The 20,057-nt window shown below is 36.5% G+C and overlaps 1 protein-coding gene across 14 annotated transcripts in view; it reads left to right on the top strand.

Annotated features, from left to right (window-relative positions):
* UBR5 (ubiquitin protein ligase E3 component n-recognin 5) overlaps positions 1-20,057 on the top strand; it is an 87,307-nt gene that overhangs the window by 21,678 nt on the left and 45,572 nt on the right. For 9 of the 14 annotated variants that reach the window (XM_027883422.1, XM_027883424.1, XM_027883417.1 and 6 more), the window contains 7 exons: positions 1,660-1,849; positions 3,559-3,718; positions 10,268-10,417; positions 12,362-12,573; positions 17,064-17,180; positions 17,260-17,370; positions 18,080-18,234. In XM_027883422.1, the coding sequence (XP_027739223.1) occupies positions 1,660-1,849; positions 3,559-3,718; positions 10,268-10,417; positions 12,362-12,573; positions 17,064-17,180; positions 17,260-17,370; positions 18,080-18,234 (1,095 nt within the window). The remainder of the gene's footprint in view (positions 1-1,659; positions 1,850-3,558; positions 3,719-10,267; positions 10,418-12,361; positions 12,574-17,063; positions 17,181-17,259; positions 17,371-18,079; positions 18,235-20,057) is intronic. The other 5 variants (XM_027883415.1, XM_027883421.1, XM_027883416.1 and 2 more) reach the window with 3 other exon arrangements.

Raw genomic sequence — 20,057 nt, 5'->3', positions numbered from 1 at the left:
ACACTGGGAATATTTTCATTATTATATGAATAGAGATGGTTTTAACTGTAGATTTCTAAATATATCATTGTTAGTTTATAATTTGAAGTAGAAAATGCATTTGTAGTAAGTATTAATATCTAATGTGGAACCTTTTCTTTAAACCCACACTTCCCTGATGAGAGTTGAATTGAGAATTGCTTTGTAGGTAGAATCTGATTTCTCCTCAGCCCTGTTCTTTTCCTATAAGCCACCTTGCCACCTTTAAAACAGATTAACTGTCTCATTTTATTTAAAATGTCACATTCTTCTTGGTTTTGATTTTTTTTTTTTTTAATTTTTAATAGTATCTTGTTTTAGAATTCTCATTCTAACTCATGAGACAAGACTTCCTAAAGCCATCATTGAATTGCTTTTTGTCTTGTCATTCTAGCCGCTGGCTAGAATCCTGAAAATGTGGATGTGTCTGACAGGGCCTTGTCTTAGGCAGACACTCGAGTTACTCTGTGATTGCATGGTCTTGTCAGGAGGGAAAAGAAAACCCAGCAAAACAAGGGAAAGGTGTTAGTAATCAACTTCAGCTGTAAAATGTAAGACAAGTATTCTTACCTAATTAGCTTTTAATAGCTAGATGTGATACACTCTTAACATAAATTTGTTAGATACTGTTTCAGAGAACATACCTTTTCTCACATCTAATTTGAAATGTTTTTCTAGAAAGGAGATTGAGATTTAAAGTGATTGCTAACAGGAAGGTTCTGCTGATACTGATTGTTAAATAGCAATAACACCATATCCACTTTAAACTTTAAAGTAGATTGCAAGATAAAGTTAACCCTAAAGAACAAACTAGAGGCTCTTGCCTTTCGTTGCAGCAGAGTATCCTGTCTTAAGTCCAAACCAGATTCAGTTTACACAGTTCTGTGGTGATAATTGAAATTAGTGGATAAGTGTAATGATGGCGAGTAGTTTATTTCTATGAATCAGGGCCTTTTTGCTCCCTTGTTTTGATACTGATTCGTTGAATTGGAAAAGCTGTTTAGTCAGTTCAGGTGTGTTTTTGCCATGTATAGAACTGATGCTGATTTCTGCAATAGGCATATATACAAAGTAGAGTATCTCTTGAAAACCATCCATGAGGATCAGAGAACTATCTAGTGTAACATTTCTTTTGCAGTAGATTATTTGATTTTCCCAGTGAAATCTTATGCAATTTCTTAAAGTAACTCAAGTATCAGAATCTTTAGAAGACCTGTCTGAGTAGAGTGACCTGTCAGAGCCACTGACTGTGAAGCTGCTGCACGTGTGCTTTTATAGCAGGAAGTTTACAGCTGAGTGGTAGATGTTACACTGCCGCTACTGTTGCTTTTAAAAAATCTGAGAATTGATCCACGTGTGTATTTGTGTATGTATGCATCCACACAACTATATGAGTAGGAAAGAGTGGAACTTCCAGTTGCAGTCCTGTTTTTTTATTTCTTCTATGTATTTCAGAAGTTTATTAATTGCCTGGTGTTCCTGTTCTTACTGGTTTTGAGAGATACTTTTTGCCTATGAAGTCAAGCTGCAATGTTTTTCAGAGGCTGTTTACAAGTTATTAGTAATAAAACTAAAGACTTCTTGAAGTAGTCCCCAGAGTATGTGGTTGTATTAAAAAGATAAATAATCTAAATCTTCTAGAAGTCGCTGGAGTTCAGGAGTTGGTGGAAGTGGAGGAGGATCTTCTGGTAGATCATCTGCTGGAGCTCGAGATTCTCGAAGGCAGACCAGAGTTATACGCACAGGACGTGATAGAGGATCTGGACTGCTGGGGAGTCAACCACAACCAGTGATTCCAGCATCAGTCATTCCAGAGGAACTCATTTCACAGGTACATGAACTAGAAACTGCTTGTTGCCGAAAGCTCGGAGAGCTTCTCACGGCATATGTACAGGAATGTGTTGTAGTAGTGCACTTTCTCCAAGGAGTGATGGCATATAATGGAAGAGATTGACCTTCTCTAGGTGAATTGGTTTTATTCTTAAATATGTAGTGGGAGTGATAGACTTTTGGATTCTAGAATTTTCGTTTCCCAGACTTCCCCCAGATAAGGTTTATGTTTAATCTAAATGAGGAGGGCCATGTTAAGTTGCGGTTGGGAGATTTAGTGAGAAAGTAAAAGCATTAAGATTTAAATAGAAGACATTAAACATATTTAATCTCTTTAAAATACTAATAATTTTTCTTCCTGGACACCTCTACTTAATTTTTTATAAACCTAACTGATGAATGTTAGGGATAAATTCCACCACTTTTGCCCCTTAATGCACTAAAGCCTGAAGAAGCTGCTGGAGTTTGCATTGTGTGGTTAAATGGAGTCTGTTAAAACATTTTTCACCATATTTGAAGAAAATAATATATTCAAAATATGTGACTAGTTAATACATTTTAACTATTAGTTTAAAACTAATTTCTGGTCTACATTTGAGATACAGACGTTAGTTGCTAAACCAAAGATAATCAGCTTTGCTTCCCTTGCTGGGGTGTTTTGCTTGCTTCTTCTTCTTCTTCTTTTTTTTTTTTTTTTTTTTTTTTTTTTTTTTTTTTTTTTTTTTTTTTTTTTTTTTTTTTTTTTTTTTTTAACGATGTACTTCATCTACCTTTAAAACAGGAGGTGTTGAAAACATTTTTGAGTTAATTGTAAAGCAGATCAATGGGAAAGATCTTCACAGATGGTGTGTGTAACATATATTTTACAGGGTCTCAAATATCTGTAAACTTCTGGCATGGAATGTCTGGACAAAAAGTTTACCTTTGTGTGCTGTTAGAATGTCTGTTTCTTTTTTTTTACTTGTCAGCTGATAATTTTACTTGCTACCTCATTTTTACTGTGTAACGAAAATACTCAGTACTCCTTCCTTATGTTCTTCACACAGTTTGCCATCTTGCAGAACTCTCATCTTCTTTGACATTCATTAGAGGGTAATCTGGAAAAACAAAGTGCCCTGAGTCCCAGGCGTAGTGGAGTAGACCAGAATTTTTGGGTTTTTTGTAAATTCGTTGTATCTGTTTAACATTTGGGAAGTTTTATCTGCATTTGCACTTTGTTGGCAAAATTTAAATGCTGCAGAAACTGCTGAAGATAAGCCTTTAGAAGCAGAATGATAAGAAAAATAGAGGCAGGAAGTAAAAATGTTAAAGACAGGGATTGAGGTGTAGCTTTGGAACAACAGTTGATTGCAAGCTCTGCTGATTGACATACTACGTTTAAACACTCCTGGGTTTCAGGGTGTTCTATATGTTTCTGTAGATTTCATTTATCCTTTAACTACAGCATTAAGCATTCCAAGGAGTAGATTCTGAGATTCCATTAAGAAATTCAGAACCAAAGTTGGAATTCAGTAGCCTTACTGAAACTAAGAGAAGGCTGTATGTCTAGTACAAAATACTGTGAAAAATTTATATGAGCCTTTGTCTGTACATACTGTGATTGACTTTTGGTTTTTAACCAAAAAGTTTTTTTAGAACTAAGTATTTTCTCATGAATGGTGGTTGATGAACTGAGAATGACCAGTAACCAATTATACTCTGCTCTTACAGGCACAAGTTGTTTTACAAGGAAAGTCCAGAAGTATTATTATTCGGGAACTCCAGCGAACAAATCTCGATGTAAACCTTGCTGTAAATAATTTATTGAGTCGTGATGATGAAGATGGGGATGATGGGGATGACACAGCAAGTGAATCATATCTTCCTGGAGGTTTGTATCCTGCAACTTTTGATTAAAAAAAAAGCTGATATGTTCTTATTTTTCTGTATTTAAGTACTGACAGCGAGCTCTGTGCTGTGCAGTGGATGCAGTGAAGATAATTCTTGCAGTCTAAAGATGCACAAAATAAAAAATGCGTTGGGACGTCTTGAGGAATAACTGTTAATACTATTATTTGTGGGTGGCATAAAAGCTATTTTATGTTTTAGGATCTCAGGCTTTGTAACATCAGCATTACTTAAGTCTGTTTTGCTGCTCAACGACATGCTGAGACTGCTGTGTGGCTTGCTCATAAAAGCTAATTCTAAAACTTGCTAGTGACTTGCATGTTTTTTTCCTACTAACATATATTCTTAATATTTTTCAAGTTTTTAGAGCAAAAATTATATAGTTTTTTAAAAATCAAAATGCCTCAGTTGAGGGCAAAACAGTGTACGGTGGTTACAGTTAGATTGAGAATTTATTCTTCATCTCAAGTTCCCCTTGTAAAAGCTGTAGTATTCTGGCTATACCAGCAAAATGCTGCAATTGAAGCGCAGCTATTTTTGAAATACTGTCTGTCCCATACAATAGCTTTTTATAAAAGACTTTGAGTCTTCTTTTGCATTGGCTAACTAATTTAGGCAATCTTTGCTTGCTCAGTAAACAGATTTGAAAATATAGCAGCCAACTCTAATGTTCATCTTAGGTGCACGGCATGAAAAGAACACATCTAAACTTTGACTACATAGTAGCTTTTCTTTCTGTGTGTCGAAATGATGTTTTGATATTTTTCTAATAAATGTTTTGGTTTTTGTTTTTTTTTTTCTGCTCATCTGGTTCACCAGGAAGGTTCATGGGCTTCCTTCATCTTTATCTTGTTAATCATGTGATTAGACAAAAGGTTTTTTTAATTTCTGCAACAAAGACTTTGTGTTTCATTTTGCCTCTTCTAGTTTTAGTAGCATCTGTCAAACATCTTTATTTTGCTGTAGAATCAAGAATATTCTAGTGGAAGGGGTGAAAAATCTTTAATATGAGTCTTGTTTTTTAGCTTAATAGGATTAGACAGATGCACTGGAGGAAATAAATTCTCTTAAGTCTTTCTAAGTATTCAATGCAGGAGTTCTTAGTCTTAAGCGTACCCGAATGCATTTTTCTGGAACTGGCCTTCAGAAGATAAATGGGAGTTAAGAACTTCTGCTGTAAATTATTACTTTTAACCATACTAACCAGCCTTCTACAGCATTAACTGTTCCCTTAGTACCTCCTGTGATCATAAGGATCAGTTAATAGGGACCACCTGCCAACCTGTGACTGGTAACTTTTATTGGAAGATGCCTCCATAACAGTCTGAGTCTTGTGTACTTGAGAGAGGTTCAAGTAATATGCAGAGTTTCACTGTCCTCAGTAGGTGTCCAGAAAACAATTTTGTTCTTGGCTTAATTTTTAAAGCTTCTTCCTTGTTTAGACTAACATTTCCTATAAGGGATTGCAACCTCCTAATAGTAGGGTTTTTTTCTCCTGTTTTCTTTTACTCCGTAGAGAAATTGGGCCAGTTCTTTCTCAGTTTTTGTGGGAAAAGATGTGGAAATGATAACTGAAATGAAACTTGATATGCTTTAACTCTAGTCTTCAAAGATGTAATTCGTGATTTGTAGAATGTGCTATGGGACAAAATCAGTCTGTTGCACGGAAATGAATTTGAATCTGATGAGAAGGAGTCTTGCTGAACACTGCTCAGTGCTGTCACGACTCTACTGTTGGTACATTACATAGTAAAAATGACCAGTCCTTGCTTTTGTCACATGATCGTGCAAGCTAGCTTTCAGGAAAACTTGATGGCCAGGGAAGCTTGCATATAGTGTTTTTGAAAGTGTTTTGCTCTAGAAACTTTGCACTCTTCCTGCTTTCACTTCTCATCTTGCCTCTGGATGCCCTTTTGGAACTATAACATCAAACTTCATAAAGGAAACCTGTAGATAACTGATAAATGCTATATGTGTTCAATTGTTAGACTTTTTGTAGGGTTCTGAAAGATAGAGAACCTTTTTATTTTTTTAAAATTGTCAAATTATGCTTTAAAGCTTTGTAATTTCATTCATTCCAAGCACAAAAAAAGCAAGTGACAAGAGAGCTTTTGCCTTCGGATTTTTGAGGCTCTTGGATTTTGATTAAAAGCATATGCTAATTTTTTCCTTCTCCCTTCTGCATGTCTGATGTTTTGCGACCCTTAAATTTAGGGGTTACTCTCTAAGCCTTCCAAGACAGAAAAGCTTTTTTAAAGGACTAAGAGTAATTTACATGTGATTTAAAAAAAGATAATAAAATAATTAAAAAGCTAAGATACCTTCCAAGTATGTGAAATTAATAAATTCTCGTTTAATACATCATAATTTAATTAACATATCAGTTTTGGTAATTCCAGTTAGTATTGTCAAGGTTATGCATCTGAATTTTTTATGAGGTAATAAAAAACATATCTCAATTCTTCCTGAATTCTTCAAAATTTTTAAGTGAAAAGGAGAACTTTAACTTTTCTCTACATATTGCCATCAATGAGTGTCCCTTAAATATTTTTTTTGGACCCTAGTGTACTTTGATTTTTGACTTCTCTAATCTAGTCCTGTTTCTTTTGTTTTATGATAGTTAGCAGAGAGGAATGTGGGTTCATTTGATTCGTAACAGATACATAAGGAAAATAATCAAGGTAAAAACTACGTAGAACATGATCATTTAGCATAGAAAAGACTTGAGGACCTCTAGAATAATTTTCCAGCTCATAGCAAGTTGTATTAGAGCTTTCTTTTGGGCTTTCTGGTCTGTTAATTTTCTGAATAGAGATTCTGTAGAAGTTAAAATGTTTTGTTGTTTGTATAGTTCGATGTGTGCATGTTTGCTCAGTAACTTTTGCATGATACAGTGGGTTCTCGCTAGTGGGACTTGTGAGACGTGGGGTTTGAGAACATCCAGGCTGCTTTGGAGAGAAGAGACACGGGCTGGTCTCACAGCAGGACTGCCTGTGCTGGCGTGCAGTGAGGGACATGGGAGCTGCGGCACAGCGTAGGATCAGTGCTACCAGTGCCTGCCTTGCCTTGGGAGAAAATGATTAGATAATGGGGTTGGGTTTTTTGTGGGTTTACTGTTGTGGTTTGGTTTTCTTTGTTGTTGGGTTGTGGTTTTTTTGGTTTTTATGGACTTCAAGTGGGGAAATATTTTGAATAACTATTATCAAGAAACGAATTCTGGAGTTCTGTTTTAGTCTGGTTTCCTAGGAAACTAAAATATGTGTTTTTCTCCCTTCACTGTCACAGTTTTACCAATTTAATCAAAACTTGAAAGAGGAGGAGGTACGGAACACATTGAATTGTTGAATATTTCAAAAATATATGCAGCTGAGAAGGGGGGAGAGAAGTTGTGATTGCCCCCTTAAGGGAAAACGCTTAAAGGGAGCTCAGCCTGAGATGAGAGTTGATCTAAGCAATGCCTTCAGTTAATAAATCCAGTGATAATGCTACATGTGGAGCTATTGATAACAAAATTTTTCTTAGTACTCAAATTGCTGCTTGTGTGTATACTGAAACTTCAGTTTTTTTAATTGATGGGGGCTTTGGTATTTTTCTTGTTTTGTTTCTTTTTTTCTGAACTGGATATCCTTTTCCTTCCAATTTTCTGTAGTATTTACTAGTGAATCCTGGGTATTTCCTTGCCTAAATAAGTTGGTCAGAATTACACATCTAAATGTGAAAGGTGCAGTCTAATTTTGGTCTAATGCAGCATAAGAGATGAACAATATAATCCCGTGGGATTTATCTGAATAGCAGGAAAATAAAGTCATAGAGAATGTCTTTTTTTTTTTTTTTTTTTTTTTAAATCCTCCCATGATTCTTAAACTGGATGTAGCCTTGCAGTATCTGTGTTTTCACAGTGCTAAAAAAATTCCACTGATGTTTGAAGGGGAGTGGATTTGGCTCCTATCCCTACTGGTTTTAGCACCTTTCTTTGCTGGTATAGAAAATGGAAGAAGGGGGATCTCTTTCAGAAATACTGGAAGAAAATTAAAATCTGATTTGAAGCTGAAATAAGAGGGTAAGAAAAGGCTTAATTTCCTTACTCATCTTAATGCATACTTTGCAAAAAACACATAGTTTTGGCTCTTAAGTCTAATGGCTTTAACTTTTATTTTCCTGTTTGGAAACACAGCTCAAGATGCCTGACATGGTGGAGGGTGTGTGTATGTGTGTGTGTCTCAAGTTGGTGTTTTTTCTGTCAAGGGGATTTCCTGCTCAGCTTACCTTAAAAAACCCAATATTGCCCATACTGAACAAGGGTGCAGAGTTCTTTCCTGTACTGACCAATTCTGTTCCTACAAAGAGATCAAAGTTCTTTGCAGTTTTTTCCTGCATAGTGACCAAAAAAAATCAGAATGAATTTTTAGACTATAGAGAGGATGGAACATGCCTATGAAGAGATGGTCATGGTGTGGGATGAGGGAAGAGGGAGCAGCATGTTGATCTTGGGAGATACAACAGAATCTCAACTGTGTTTCCAGCTCTTGAAGTCTGTTACTTTACAAGCTGACACTCTGAAGGTGAGGTGTACTGCAGCTTTAACCTTGTGGAAAGTCAGTGAAAAGTATCGGGCAGGGCAGGGGTACTCTGAGTGATCCAAGTTGTTTTGGTAAGACAGAGCCTGTTTGCCCAGTGTGAATTTTTTCCTAGGATTTTCAAGCAGTCTGTCAAAGATGACTTCCTAAAATGTTCTTTGTGAACCACGGAGTCCCAAATGGTGTGCTTTTAGAAGCACAGTCTACACTTGAGTGGATTACTTAATTAGTGCAAGAAGCATTCATGCAGGTCTTGCTTTGAAATCCACAGTGCTCACTATTTACAGTGCTGTTTTTCTGGGGACAGCTGCTTGTGCTTGGTATGTGTTACACTTCCTGGAGATGAGAGTTTAGATATATAAAGATAAATGGTCTGATATGCAGGGATGTGAAAGTCTTACGTGAATTAATACTAGCTCTAAGTGCGGACTTTTGGCTCCTTTTCAGTTTTTGGATATCTTCTACTTTGTGTGTTTTCCCCCCTCCCCTCCTTTTATTCCAGACACTGAGCAAAACACCCATAATAATCAGTTCCTACTGTTATGAGTGCTGTTGTTTGACTTTAAACCTTGTTTTCTAGCCACTATTTTGTTTTATGCTTAGGATGAGAAAGAGGCTGAGAACTGGATGTGCTGAAATTCTTTGTGCTCCTTCCACGTTTCCTGAAGGGAGTGTGTGTGTGCAGCTTCATGGGTGGTTTAGGCAGATGGTCCTTCTGCCAGAAAGCACTATCCTGCCGTTCCCTCACATGGTGGTGAGGTTTGTGGGCTGGTATGGGCCAGTGAAACCTAATTTGGGAACCTGATTTTTGTAAGTCAGAGTTGCCTGAATGTTTGGGAAGGGGCAGAACTATCTCCTTTGGCAGCAGTAGGGTCTGGTCAGCTTTGCTGCATATGGTGAGGCACCACCTTTGGGGCTCTGACTACCCAGTTAAGTCAGTCTGAAGATCCCTTCCTCCCTTACTTCTCTACTCTGTTAATTTCTGTTTCAAGCCGGGTGAATGTGCTGGTTGTAGATTTAGAAATCCCACCTTGCCCTAGCAGGTGCCTGGCACAGGGATAAAGGAGGGGAAGTAGGACTGTCCTTTCTGCAGCAGCAAGATGGTAGTCAGGTTCATTTGTCGTGTCAGTCCATATTGCTGGACTTCAGTAAGTCACGTGAATTTCCAGTAGCCTCTTTTGTGTTTGGATACTAGCTTTAGTAAGTGGAAGGAGATTGTTTTACACTTTAATGATTAATAATACTTCAGGGAAACTCAAGTTTTCTCAGATAGAAACGAGGGCACTTTTGGTGGTACTTTTGGTTGTTTTTATTTTTTAAACTGCATGGTATTAAAACATTGTGCTTTTTCCAGATAACTTATTGTTCTTCATGTAGCTACCATTTAAAGCTTTGTACTGAGACCTGCAAGCTGCTAGCTTGTGAATTACCGAGTACATCATTCTCTGAAGGAAGCATTCTGTGGAGAAGCGTACAGTCTTTGGCATCAAAGACGTGGCTGTGTGAAGGCCTCCCCTCTCCATCAGCTCTGTCCTCCCTTCATTCCTAGGTCATCTTTGGAGTTCTGTTACGTGCATGAGTGTGTGTGCACATGGATGTATATATATCTATCTTATCCTAGGGCTTTGTTCTTTCAAGTGATAGGCAAAAGTCTGAATTTCTGGGATATGGAAAAATATGTTTTGGGCAAGTCTTGTTTGGGAAATGTGGTTAGATAAGTGACAGAGCAGTTCTTGTAGGGAAATTGGTTTTGTTCTTCACTAGTTTGCCAAGCTTGATTGCAAATGCGGTTGCATAGGAGGCACATGAGTTTGCACTGGTGAATCTGAAGAGCAGAAATTCAATTAATAGATAGGATATTTTTTTTTGTTTTGATATTTGTTTAGTTGATGGTCTCTCTAGCTGATGTTTTAAGTAGCTGATTATTCACTTAAGACCCTTGTCTCCTCTTATAGAGGATCTTATGTCTCTTCTGGATGCTGACATACATTCTGCTCACCCAAGTGTCATTATTGATGCTGATGCTATGTTTTCAGAAGATATTAGTTACTTTGGTTATCCATCCTTTCGGCGCTCATCACTTTCCAGGCTAGGCTCATCCAGAGGTAATTTTGCACCTTTTTTCTTTGTAATAAGTAGTTTGCTGTGGAAAAAGCTAGTGATAGTACACACTGGTGGTTTAGATTTCTGATTTAATGCGAAAGTAGACTATGATATGTTGTCAAATATAGAGTAGACAAATAGACTGTTACTCATCAAAATTATTAATGAATTCTGACTATTAGCAGGTAAGTTGTGCAAGAACCTTGGTAGTCATGTATTTTAGATCTGATTGTTGATCATTGGTGTTGCAAGGTGCTACAAAATTTTGCATGTTAAGTTTATTTTAAACAGTAGTGTATGTACCTACTAATACATAGGTTGCATTAAAAATATTTAATTTGGCTCAAAACTGAGTAACAATTGATGACATGCAGCATTCTTAATATTTTCTTTTTTTTTCTTCCTTCTTTCTTTCTTTTGGATTGCTCTTTGTACACTGTTCTTCACATTTCCTTAGTTGTTCCATGACAGAAGTTACCTTTATGGAATGAGGAACTTTAGATACTAAAGAGGGAGAAGAAATCTAAATTTTACTGTTTGGAAGCATGTTAATTGTTGGATAAGGAGAACTATTGGCAGCTGCTAAAAAAACCTCCTTGATCAGTGTTAGGGCATTTTTTAAAGTGTATTACACTTAAAACATTTATAACAGACCACGCAGCAATTTCCTATCTTTTTTGAAGCTGTTGCGCAAATGCCTAGAGTATTTCCAAACTGTTAATCCAACCTCTGCTGTGATTGTTTGTTTAGTACAGCTTTGTTGCCTTTCACGAACATGTTTTACTATATTAATTGCTGAACATGTAAGCTCCTGTTACAAAATTATTAGTCAGGGTTCAGTGTGATGTTTGCTAGAAAATAAATACAGTACTTTATGGAATACATCTGTAAGACAAGCTGTCGTGTTTGGCTTATGTAAAAACTTTCCCATTTGTCTAATACAGCAAAAGACCCGAGACTTGGAGTAATTCATTGAAACTGATATAATAATGCAGTCATCTCATATACGTAATTCCAGTTGATTTTTGTGAGCATAAGTGAGGTACTTCATAGGTTAAATGCATTTATGTGCATGTGCGAGTATTCAGCATCTGACGTAACTCCTTCTAAATTACTCCTTTTTTTTCCTTTCCTAAGGTTATTCTATATAAGACGTTACCACGAATTTTATAATCCTTATTTTCCATGCATAGTTGACTCTTGGAAAGTTAGTTTGATTACCTGATTTAAAAAATTTTTCTGCATGAGCGAACTGCAGAGTACTGGCATTAGACAGTTTGTAGGCCAATTGGAGGGGAAGCATTTTGGTAAGGAACATTTTCCTATGAGGATCTCTTTAAAAACTTGTCTGAATCTTGAAAAGTTTTCATTTGATCTGCTTAAAGCAGATACTCTTTTTAATTTATTAAATCCAGTCCTATGGAATATTGCTTTAAACAAAAGTGGTTGGATTATCAAACATGTATATGAGAGCTTTTTTTAATGCTTGCTTCTTTAACCTTTTCAAATTACTGTTTTTCTGGGAAACTCTCTAATAAATACTCTTTTTTGGTTTGCATAAAGATATCTGAGAGTCTATTTAGACTTAAGGGTTTTTGTTGTTGTTGTTACTAGATACATTGATAAAACAATACTACAAAACTTCATATTGTACTAGAAAACTTCAAATTGCAATGTTAAGTGCATTTGACCTCTTATGTTGTAATTGAAAATGCTCTAGCATTTTTTCATAGTTCACAAAACTGTAAGACTTTATTGAGCTTATTTTATATTTAGTAATTCTGAAGTACGTATGCTTGAAAGATTTACTATATTGAATGTTGCATGTCAGGACTATATTTTTAAACTGTGTGAGTAGATTTAACTGCTGTTAGTTGCATCCTGAAGGGTCTTTACTAGAGAGTGGCTTACTTTTATCCCACTGGTGTGACCCAATTGCATACCAGTTCTCCTTCTTCCCTTAGAGAGAGACTCTGAGCTGTTGCGTGAACGTGAGTCCGTTTTACGTTTGCGTGAACGAAGGTGGCTTGATGGAGCCTCATTTGATAATGAAAGAGGCTCTACAAGTAAGGAAGGGGAACCAAACCTGGACAAGAAGAATACACCTGTTCAAAGTCCTGTTTCTTTAGGAGAAGACTTGCAGTGGTGGCCAGATAAGGTATGGATTTTTTTTAATCTTTTATTTGCATGCTCTGCAGTGGATCTGTTTATTTTTTCCAAGTAAATACCATGTGTTTCCTTTTTGACTGTCACATCTCAGTTTATGTGAGATAATGAAATAAAGCATATTCTTTATTGTGCGCTTACTTAAATTATACATAATTACACCCTTAGAAGCTACATTTCTGTTATTACTGTTTTAACTTTCTCCTCCATGTTTTCAAGATGCTGTTGGTGATCATAAGGTTTGGGTTTTTTCTTTTTTCTTCTTTTGTTTATCTAGACACTAAAAGCATTCAATAGGTAGGAAACTCGTGGAACAATTTAAACTATCCCTCATCAAGGAAACCTTTATTATCATTATTCCTAGAGATACTTCCAGTTTGTGTGAATTGGGCTTTTAAATGACAACGGTGAAAGTTGACATTTATTTGCAGGTGTGTTTTGAGTTGATCAATAATTTGTGTTGGTTGCTCCTTCAAAATCCTTTTTTCTTTGATTAGCTGGTTTTCTTTGTAATCTTAATTCGATTTTCAAAGCAGGAAGTAATTCCCATGTGAGGTAAAAGTAATAGGAACACCAGCTCTATGTTGCTAATTGGGTATCTGTAGTCATTGTCTTTATGGATTACCTAGATGCTTGGGGAAATGAATTTAAAAACAAACAAACAAACAAACAAAAAAAACCCAAACAAAAAACCCAAAAAACAAAACAAAAAAACAAACCCAAAGCAACCAAACAAACTAAAAAGCTTCCAAAGAATGGAAGTGATAATCTGTATTAATTAGACCAAATTTCTGTCTGAAATACCTGTGAGGTTGCTGTTTTGATCTGTAATGCTTCTTTTTATGTGTCTCTGTTCATTTCAGAGTAAATCTAGATAGAGAGGTTGAAGAGGGAGGAGCATATAGAGACTTATTTCTGCTTACAGCAGCTTGCCTTGAGCTGCTATCATCTTCATTTGGGTATTCAAACTGAGACACGAAGAGACTTAAAAGAATATTTGTTTAATAGTTGCTCTCTCTAGATGTTTTATGTCTAAAGGGTTTTTTTTTGTTTATTGGGGTTGTTGTTGGTTTATTTGTTTGATCCAGTAACATTGAACTTGTGTGTCAGTGAAAATTTTGGTGTAACTTTAGTCCCCCTTGCTTAGAATGAGAGGATCTAGCTTGGGTAGAGACATTTCAGGGGTTTAACATCAAAGAATAAATGTAGTTTAGACCTGTAACATTCACTCACTCAAAGAACTGCTTCTCAGATACTTGTTTGCATATGCACTTTAGTATAAACTCTAGCTTCCAGTTAAATGAAGGTGTCTTACTGCAAAGGCCTTCCCTTTTTATCCAAAAGTAATTAAACTTTTCATCCTGTCTTTCAGCTGAACATTCATAAGATGGTTCTGCATTTTTCTTGCTAAAGCCCCACTATGAAATTTTATTGGTGGTATTTTCCAACAGAAATTCTTCAAGGTGAAAATCCTGAGGGAGATGGTTTAGCTGAGAGGACAGTTCAAATATTTCTTCCATTTTGAAAAATGGAAGGAGGTCTTGAAATGTTAATGGAAAAGACAGTAAGCCAGGGGGTACCTCAAATCCTGTACTATTGGTCTACACTGCCATGTATCATCACTGGGTATCAGAGCCACTGTAGTACGGCAAGTATGGTTTGCTTTTCCCTGCTAGACAGTCATTAGGTGCAAGCCAAGCCTTTGGTTTGTTCGAATAGGTATGTTCTGTTTACGTGTTGAGATATTAAGATGATGTCAGCAATCTGCATCATCTTCAGGTATGTAATTTCTCTGGCCTGAAATCAGAATTTATAGTTGAGCACAGGAGTCTCAGGTTGCAGAAGTGGAGCTGTCATGTTTGGATGTCTCTGGGCAGTTAGGCTATTGAATGGCCTCAGGGAGGTGAATGTTGTTGGTCCTGGAACATTTTGACCACAACTGCTCATATTTTGATGAAAGAGAGAGAAGAATTTTGAGTGGCAGGTCTCTCTACTGTTCAGCTTCTGTACCAGATTGTTTGTTTACAAAAGTTTTAAAATATGTTAGCAAGATTAAAGTCATAATGAGAGTGTCATGGAGCAAATATTAATTGCTTTCCATACTTAACTCAGGCATTCGGCCAAATAACTTCAGAAGGTTCTTCTGTGCTGATGAAGTAGAGGTGTGTTTCATTAGACCTGAGTAGGTTCTGAAGGCAGTTCTTTCTCAGAATAACGCAGTGTTTATGCCGTGGCATCTGTTAATCATGACATGGATTAACATTTGTGTTATTTCTGTGCTGTGTTGGTAGATGCCTTCTAGAGCAAAATAGTTGTCTAATGATTTGATTCATTCTGGGGCCTGTTATCAGAGTGTAAAAGAGAATTGCTTGTGATTGCTTCTGTCCTGTCCTGCTGCTGCCTTTCTCTTTTTCCACAAATATTGGCAAAGAGCTGTACTGAATCCTCTATTAATCAAGGACACACTCACACCTGTTGAAATGGGCATTTCTGAATATGAAAACAATAAAAAAAAGTGTCAATCCTGTTAAACTTCTGTAGTGGAAAGAAAAGTCTCCTAATTTAGGGGACAGATAAATGTGCTGGATGGTGGGACTTTCTTGAAGGCTGACAGAGTTCAGCTTCCTCTCAGATAGCTGAAGTACAGTGATGGTTCGGACTTGGCTCCCTGCCAAATGCCCAACCCCCCAGTAGCAGCCCCTCTCTTCCCCCCTTTCTACTTCCCCCAGGGCAAAGGAAAAAAAACTTTGCAAATTGAAGAACCCGAAAACCAAGCTAGTTATATAAAAAATATATTTTATGTATATTACAGTTAAGATGCTATGTACACAGCAAACAGGAATCCAAACGCCCCCTGAAGGGATAGGGAAAGGGGAAGAAGGGACAAAAGGAAACAAAAAGGGACACCGAATAGATATGTGCAATCAAACCCGAGAACCAGTAAAATAACTAGTAAATCAAATCTCACCACATCCCTTAGAAAGCAGGATTGCTGCCAGCACTCTCCAAGCTTCCACGTGGCAGGTCAGTGGATGCTGCAGGCCTCAGCCTTAGATAAGCGAGACCAACGCAGGGACCCACTGTTCCCGAACCTTGCCGGAAGAGAAGAAGAAGGAAGGCCGCTCCTCCCCTCTTATTTATACCACGATTTACGTAAAAATTGTATGGAATACTGGGAACATTGCCCCTTCCTTGGTTACAAACTGGTAACCAGGGAAGGCCTAGATTAAAACCACCACAAATTGGTGTATTGGTATACTGTAATCTGAGAGAGGCAGTTAAAAATATTGATCTGGGAGATAAACAGTCTTTTCTGTAGTGGTTATCATGTACCTGTCTTTCAGATTTGTAGCTGTAGAACACAGTATTTAATTTTTTTATTTGCTTTGTTTTGGAGGTTTTTTGGGGTTTGTTTTTATTTGGTAAAGCTGTATTCTCCTATATGTGGAAGGAAAATTTTAGTTGTTACTGGTAAAGATGTCAGAAAGACCATGTTTTTTTGTAGCTGCACTTGCTGAGGAGCAGCAAAACATTACAAGTGTTTCTCAGTGAGCAGAATTAGATGTTTTGTGAAATCGCTGGAATTCTCTGTAGTTTAAGATCCATTTCAGTGCAAGGGGGAACAGGAATTCGGAGGAAGTAAGACTGTAACATTGTGTAGTTGCTGCAACATTGATATAAAACACAATCTAAGAGGGACAAAAACAGGTCTGTGAGATCCAAGTAAGGTAGAGGATGAAATGTGAACAAAGTGGTGCTATGTAAGTAGTAGAAAGATGCAATCCATGTGAGTTTTGTTAAAATGTTAAAAAGGAGAACAGGGTGAGAGGGAGATTAACCAATAATTAGAAGCTTTTTCAACATATTGGGTTATAATGATGCATTAATGTGCCATGTAGCATACTATTTTTTTTTTTAAACTTGATCTTCTTTGCAGTTACTTACCTTCAGAAGTGAAAGATAAATGTTGTTTAATTGATGAGACAGTGAATTTGATAATTGATTTCTCGGGTAACTGGAAGATACCTTCCTGAGTATACTTAGCAACGGAATAATGGAATTAAGTTGTTTTTTTTGTTAATTTCAAAAAACCAGAATTTTAAGCAGAAACTTCCCTTTTTTTAATGTCACAAATTGAAGAGATTTTCTCATCTTTAATTTTATGAGCAGTATTTTATTCTTAAAATACTGTGGAAGCTTTTAGTAAACAGTCCAAGTTAATTGCCAGGTATATGCTATTGTTAAACTTCAGGGAAATAATATCTCTTTCTTTATTACTGTATGAAAAACAACAAATGCTTTTGTGTGTGTGAGGACATGCTGAGCTCGAGACAAGCTGGATATATCTTTATTTTCAGGTTCAACATTCATGGGTGCTCTAAAAAAAATCAGCAATTCCAAGTTTATTTTTTGGCATTTATATGTTTTTCCATATGTAATTATACTATTGCTGTCTTAGGCTTTGTATTTCTCTGTTTGTAGGATGGCACAAAGTTTATTTGTATTGGAGCTCTGTATTCTGAGCTTGTGGCTGTTAGCAGTAAAGGAGAACTCTATCAGTGGAAGTGGAGCGAATCAGAGCCTTACAGAAATGCACAGGTACTGTACAGCTTTAAATGCTTACCTTCAGAATGATTTATATGCTTTGAATATCTAAAATATTTCTTTGTTTCCAAAGAATCCTTCGCTACATCACCCACGAGCCATGTTCTTGGGGTTAACCAACGAAAAGATAGTGCTCCTTTCTGCAAATAGTATTAGAGCAACTGTTGCCACGGAAAATAACAAGGTATGAGAAGTCTGTTGGTTGTTGAATTTGACAAAAGCTCTTTTTTTTCAATTGCTTCCATTATATTATAGAGAAGTTGATTTTTCAGCTTCATCTATAGTAGAAAGTATTTAATTAATTAGTTCATTCTTTCTTTTCCTCTTTAACTGGTGTTTTGTAGAAATGCAAAAAGTTAAAAAAACCTAAAACCAAAACCCCCAAACTGTAGGATTTACAGCTAAAACAGTGAAAAGGTACTTTGTTTACCCAATTATCTAAAATATTTGACTTTTTGCTGTTACAGTAGAAACTCATACTGATTTGAGAATAGAGAAGCTTGTTCTGTATAAGTTCAATAGAAAAACTAAGGGCATTGAAGTAAGTTATCTAAATATGCTTTTCTGCCCAGTTAAGAGTTAACTTGAAACTTATTTGGTAAAGACACTAACACATCCATATCCTTTATGACAGCTATCTCTTTTTTTTAACCTTTTTGTTAATGTTGAGGACTGCAAATAGAGCGGAAAAAACTCCTGAAAAGCTCTTTTGGGGGGAAAGAAAAGATGGTAGAGGAAAAATTTCCAAAGGAAATAATTGGTTTTTGCTTTGTGATTTTTTTTTCCCTCCCCCTTTCAAAACCAGTAAATAATTAAATTAAAGGTGCAACTGAGGTGCAACTTGTCTTTTCTTTCCTCCACCTTCTCTGTTCCTTTCTTCCCTTCTCCCTTAGGTTGCTACATGGGTAGATGAAACTTTAAGCTCTGTAGCTTCTAAGTTAGAACACACAGCACAGACATACTCGGAGCTTCAGGGAGAACGGATTGTTTCTCTACACTGTTGTGCTCTTTATACTTGTGCTCAGCTAGAGAACAACTTGTATTGGTGGTAAGTACATACCGTGTTTGTGTACAGCAATGTAGATACTCTGCATGTCTTCATGTCTTTGGTTCTGAGAGGCACTGAAAATCTACTGAACCATCATTGCTCTGAGTTCTGTAACTCTGCACTTGAGCTTAAGTTCCCTTTTTAAAGTATATTTATTCTCTTTTAATGCCTAAAGCTTTTGGATCCAATTATAACATCTTTAACAGAATAAGGTCATTCTTTTAGGAGATGTGTGTAAATGTTTTAGCATATCAGTACTACTGGGGGTCAGAGAATAACTTTCTCTCTGCCTTTTGGGCCTTTTCAGATTATAAATATGGAACAAACTTACCCACATATGAGGTTGATGTTCTTCTGTCTGGCTCTGTTAGAAAATCTCATGTTAGTTTGTAGCCTAGATCTTCAAGAAGAGAGAAATAACATCAGATGCTCCCTCTGGAGTTTGTTGTTAAAAGAGAACACTTTTAAACAAAACATGAAATGCTGGTTAAAATATTTTAACAAACAATTTGATAATTAAGAAGCCTATGTTAAAAACAAACAAACAAAATCAAGCAAAAACCCCTCCCTCAAATACTCCCTAAAGGCTCTGAAATTAATTTCTAATTTGAGTGAATTCATTGAATAATACTAATGCATCGTCAGCATGCATTATTTTTGAGTGTGTCAGCAGTCATTGCGTTCTATATCATGCCCAAAGTTCAAGTACCTTTGAGGCATGGATGAGTTACGTGCTTGATGATGAGCTGGAAATCAGAGCATTGAAAATTCTATGAAACATTAAATTCTATTAACTGTTTAGAAAAATATTTGGGTAGAATTGTAGCTAAACTTGTAAACTTAAACACAGATGTATTTTTTAACTTCTACTCCTAGATCTCAAAATTATACCTCTCTGGTCCTTGGCCCTTTCATTATGTCACAGCTGACATACCACACTTAATTACTGTTAATATAGAACCCACTAAACTGTAACACTGAAGATACCTGGCTATTAGAACCTGCCGTCTTTACTGCTTTTAGAATAATCAGTGCAGTATATACAAAGACTTTTTAACAATTTATATGTAGTCTTTGGAAGCAGTTTATTAACTAGCATGTCCTTTCTGGAAGGGGTTAGATGTGGGCTGTGGTGATTTTATGTTACCAGATGGATGTAGACAGAAGCTTCTGTTACTATTTATACCCTTAGTTACAATGGTCTCTAGTGCACTAGACAGGGTTTCACTTTCCAGCGTTGCAAGGGACTGATGCTTTTCATGTTTTACTTAACCTGAAGGAGCTTTTCAAATCAAAGCATCTAACTCTATAACCCACCTACTAGAACATGAAGCCTCAAAATAACAAGCATGCTTCATTGTGTATGTAGACATTACTTTCAGCTAAACTGAGAAGATCCAATTACAAATGAAGTGTCCTTTTTTTCCCCTCTTGCAGCAGAAGTCAGTTATAAGAGTTTTACACTCCTTTAGCCATGTCCCCAGAGAGAAAGTGAGGCTTTTAGAATTTAGAAACAAAAAAGCTTATCTTGTTCCCCAGTGACTGCAAATTCTGAGAATTATCACTAGTTGTGGGAAAGATATCTTGAAGTTCAGAGAGAACCCACAACTTGAAAGCGGTGAGTGGAGCTTACCACTTTGTGACAGAGGTCATGCAGCACTTCAGACTGGAAGGAAAGCCATTTGAAATAACTGGTGTGCTCTACCTCTTTTCCTCCTAATAAATTGGCCAGTTGAGATGAGTTTGGAAAGTGGGGATCAGTATAGAAAAAGATGACATTTCTACAGTGCTTTGAGATTTTGGAGAAGCTGGCACAGACACTT

Source organism: Empidonax traillii, unplaced genomic scaffold (assembly GCF_003031625.1).
Source record: "Empidonax traillii isolate 1590-97213 ecotype Southwest subspecies unplaced genomic scaffold, ASM303162v1 scaffold126:size1624879, whole genome shotgun sequence".
NCBI lineage: Eukaryota > Metazoa > Chordata > Aves > Passeriformes > Tyrannidae > Empidonax > Empidonax traillii.
This window is presented reverse-complemented; position numbering and strand designations above follow the sequence as displayed.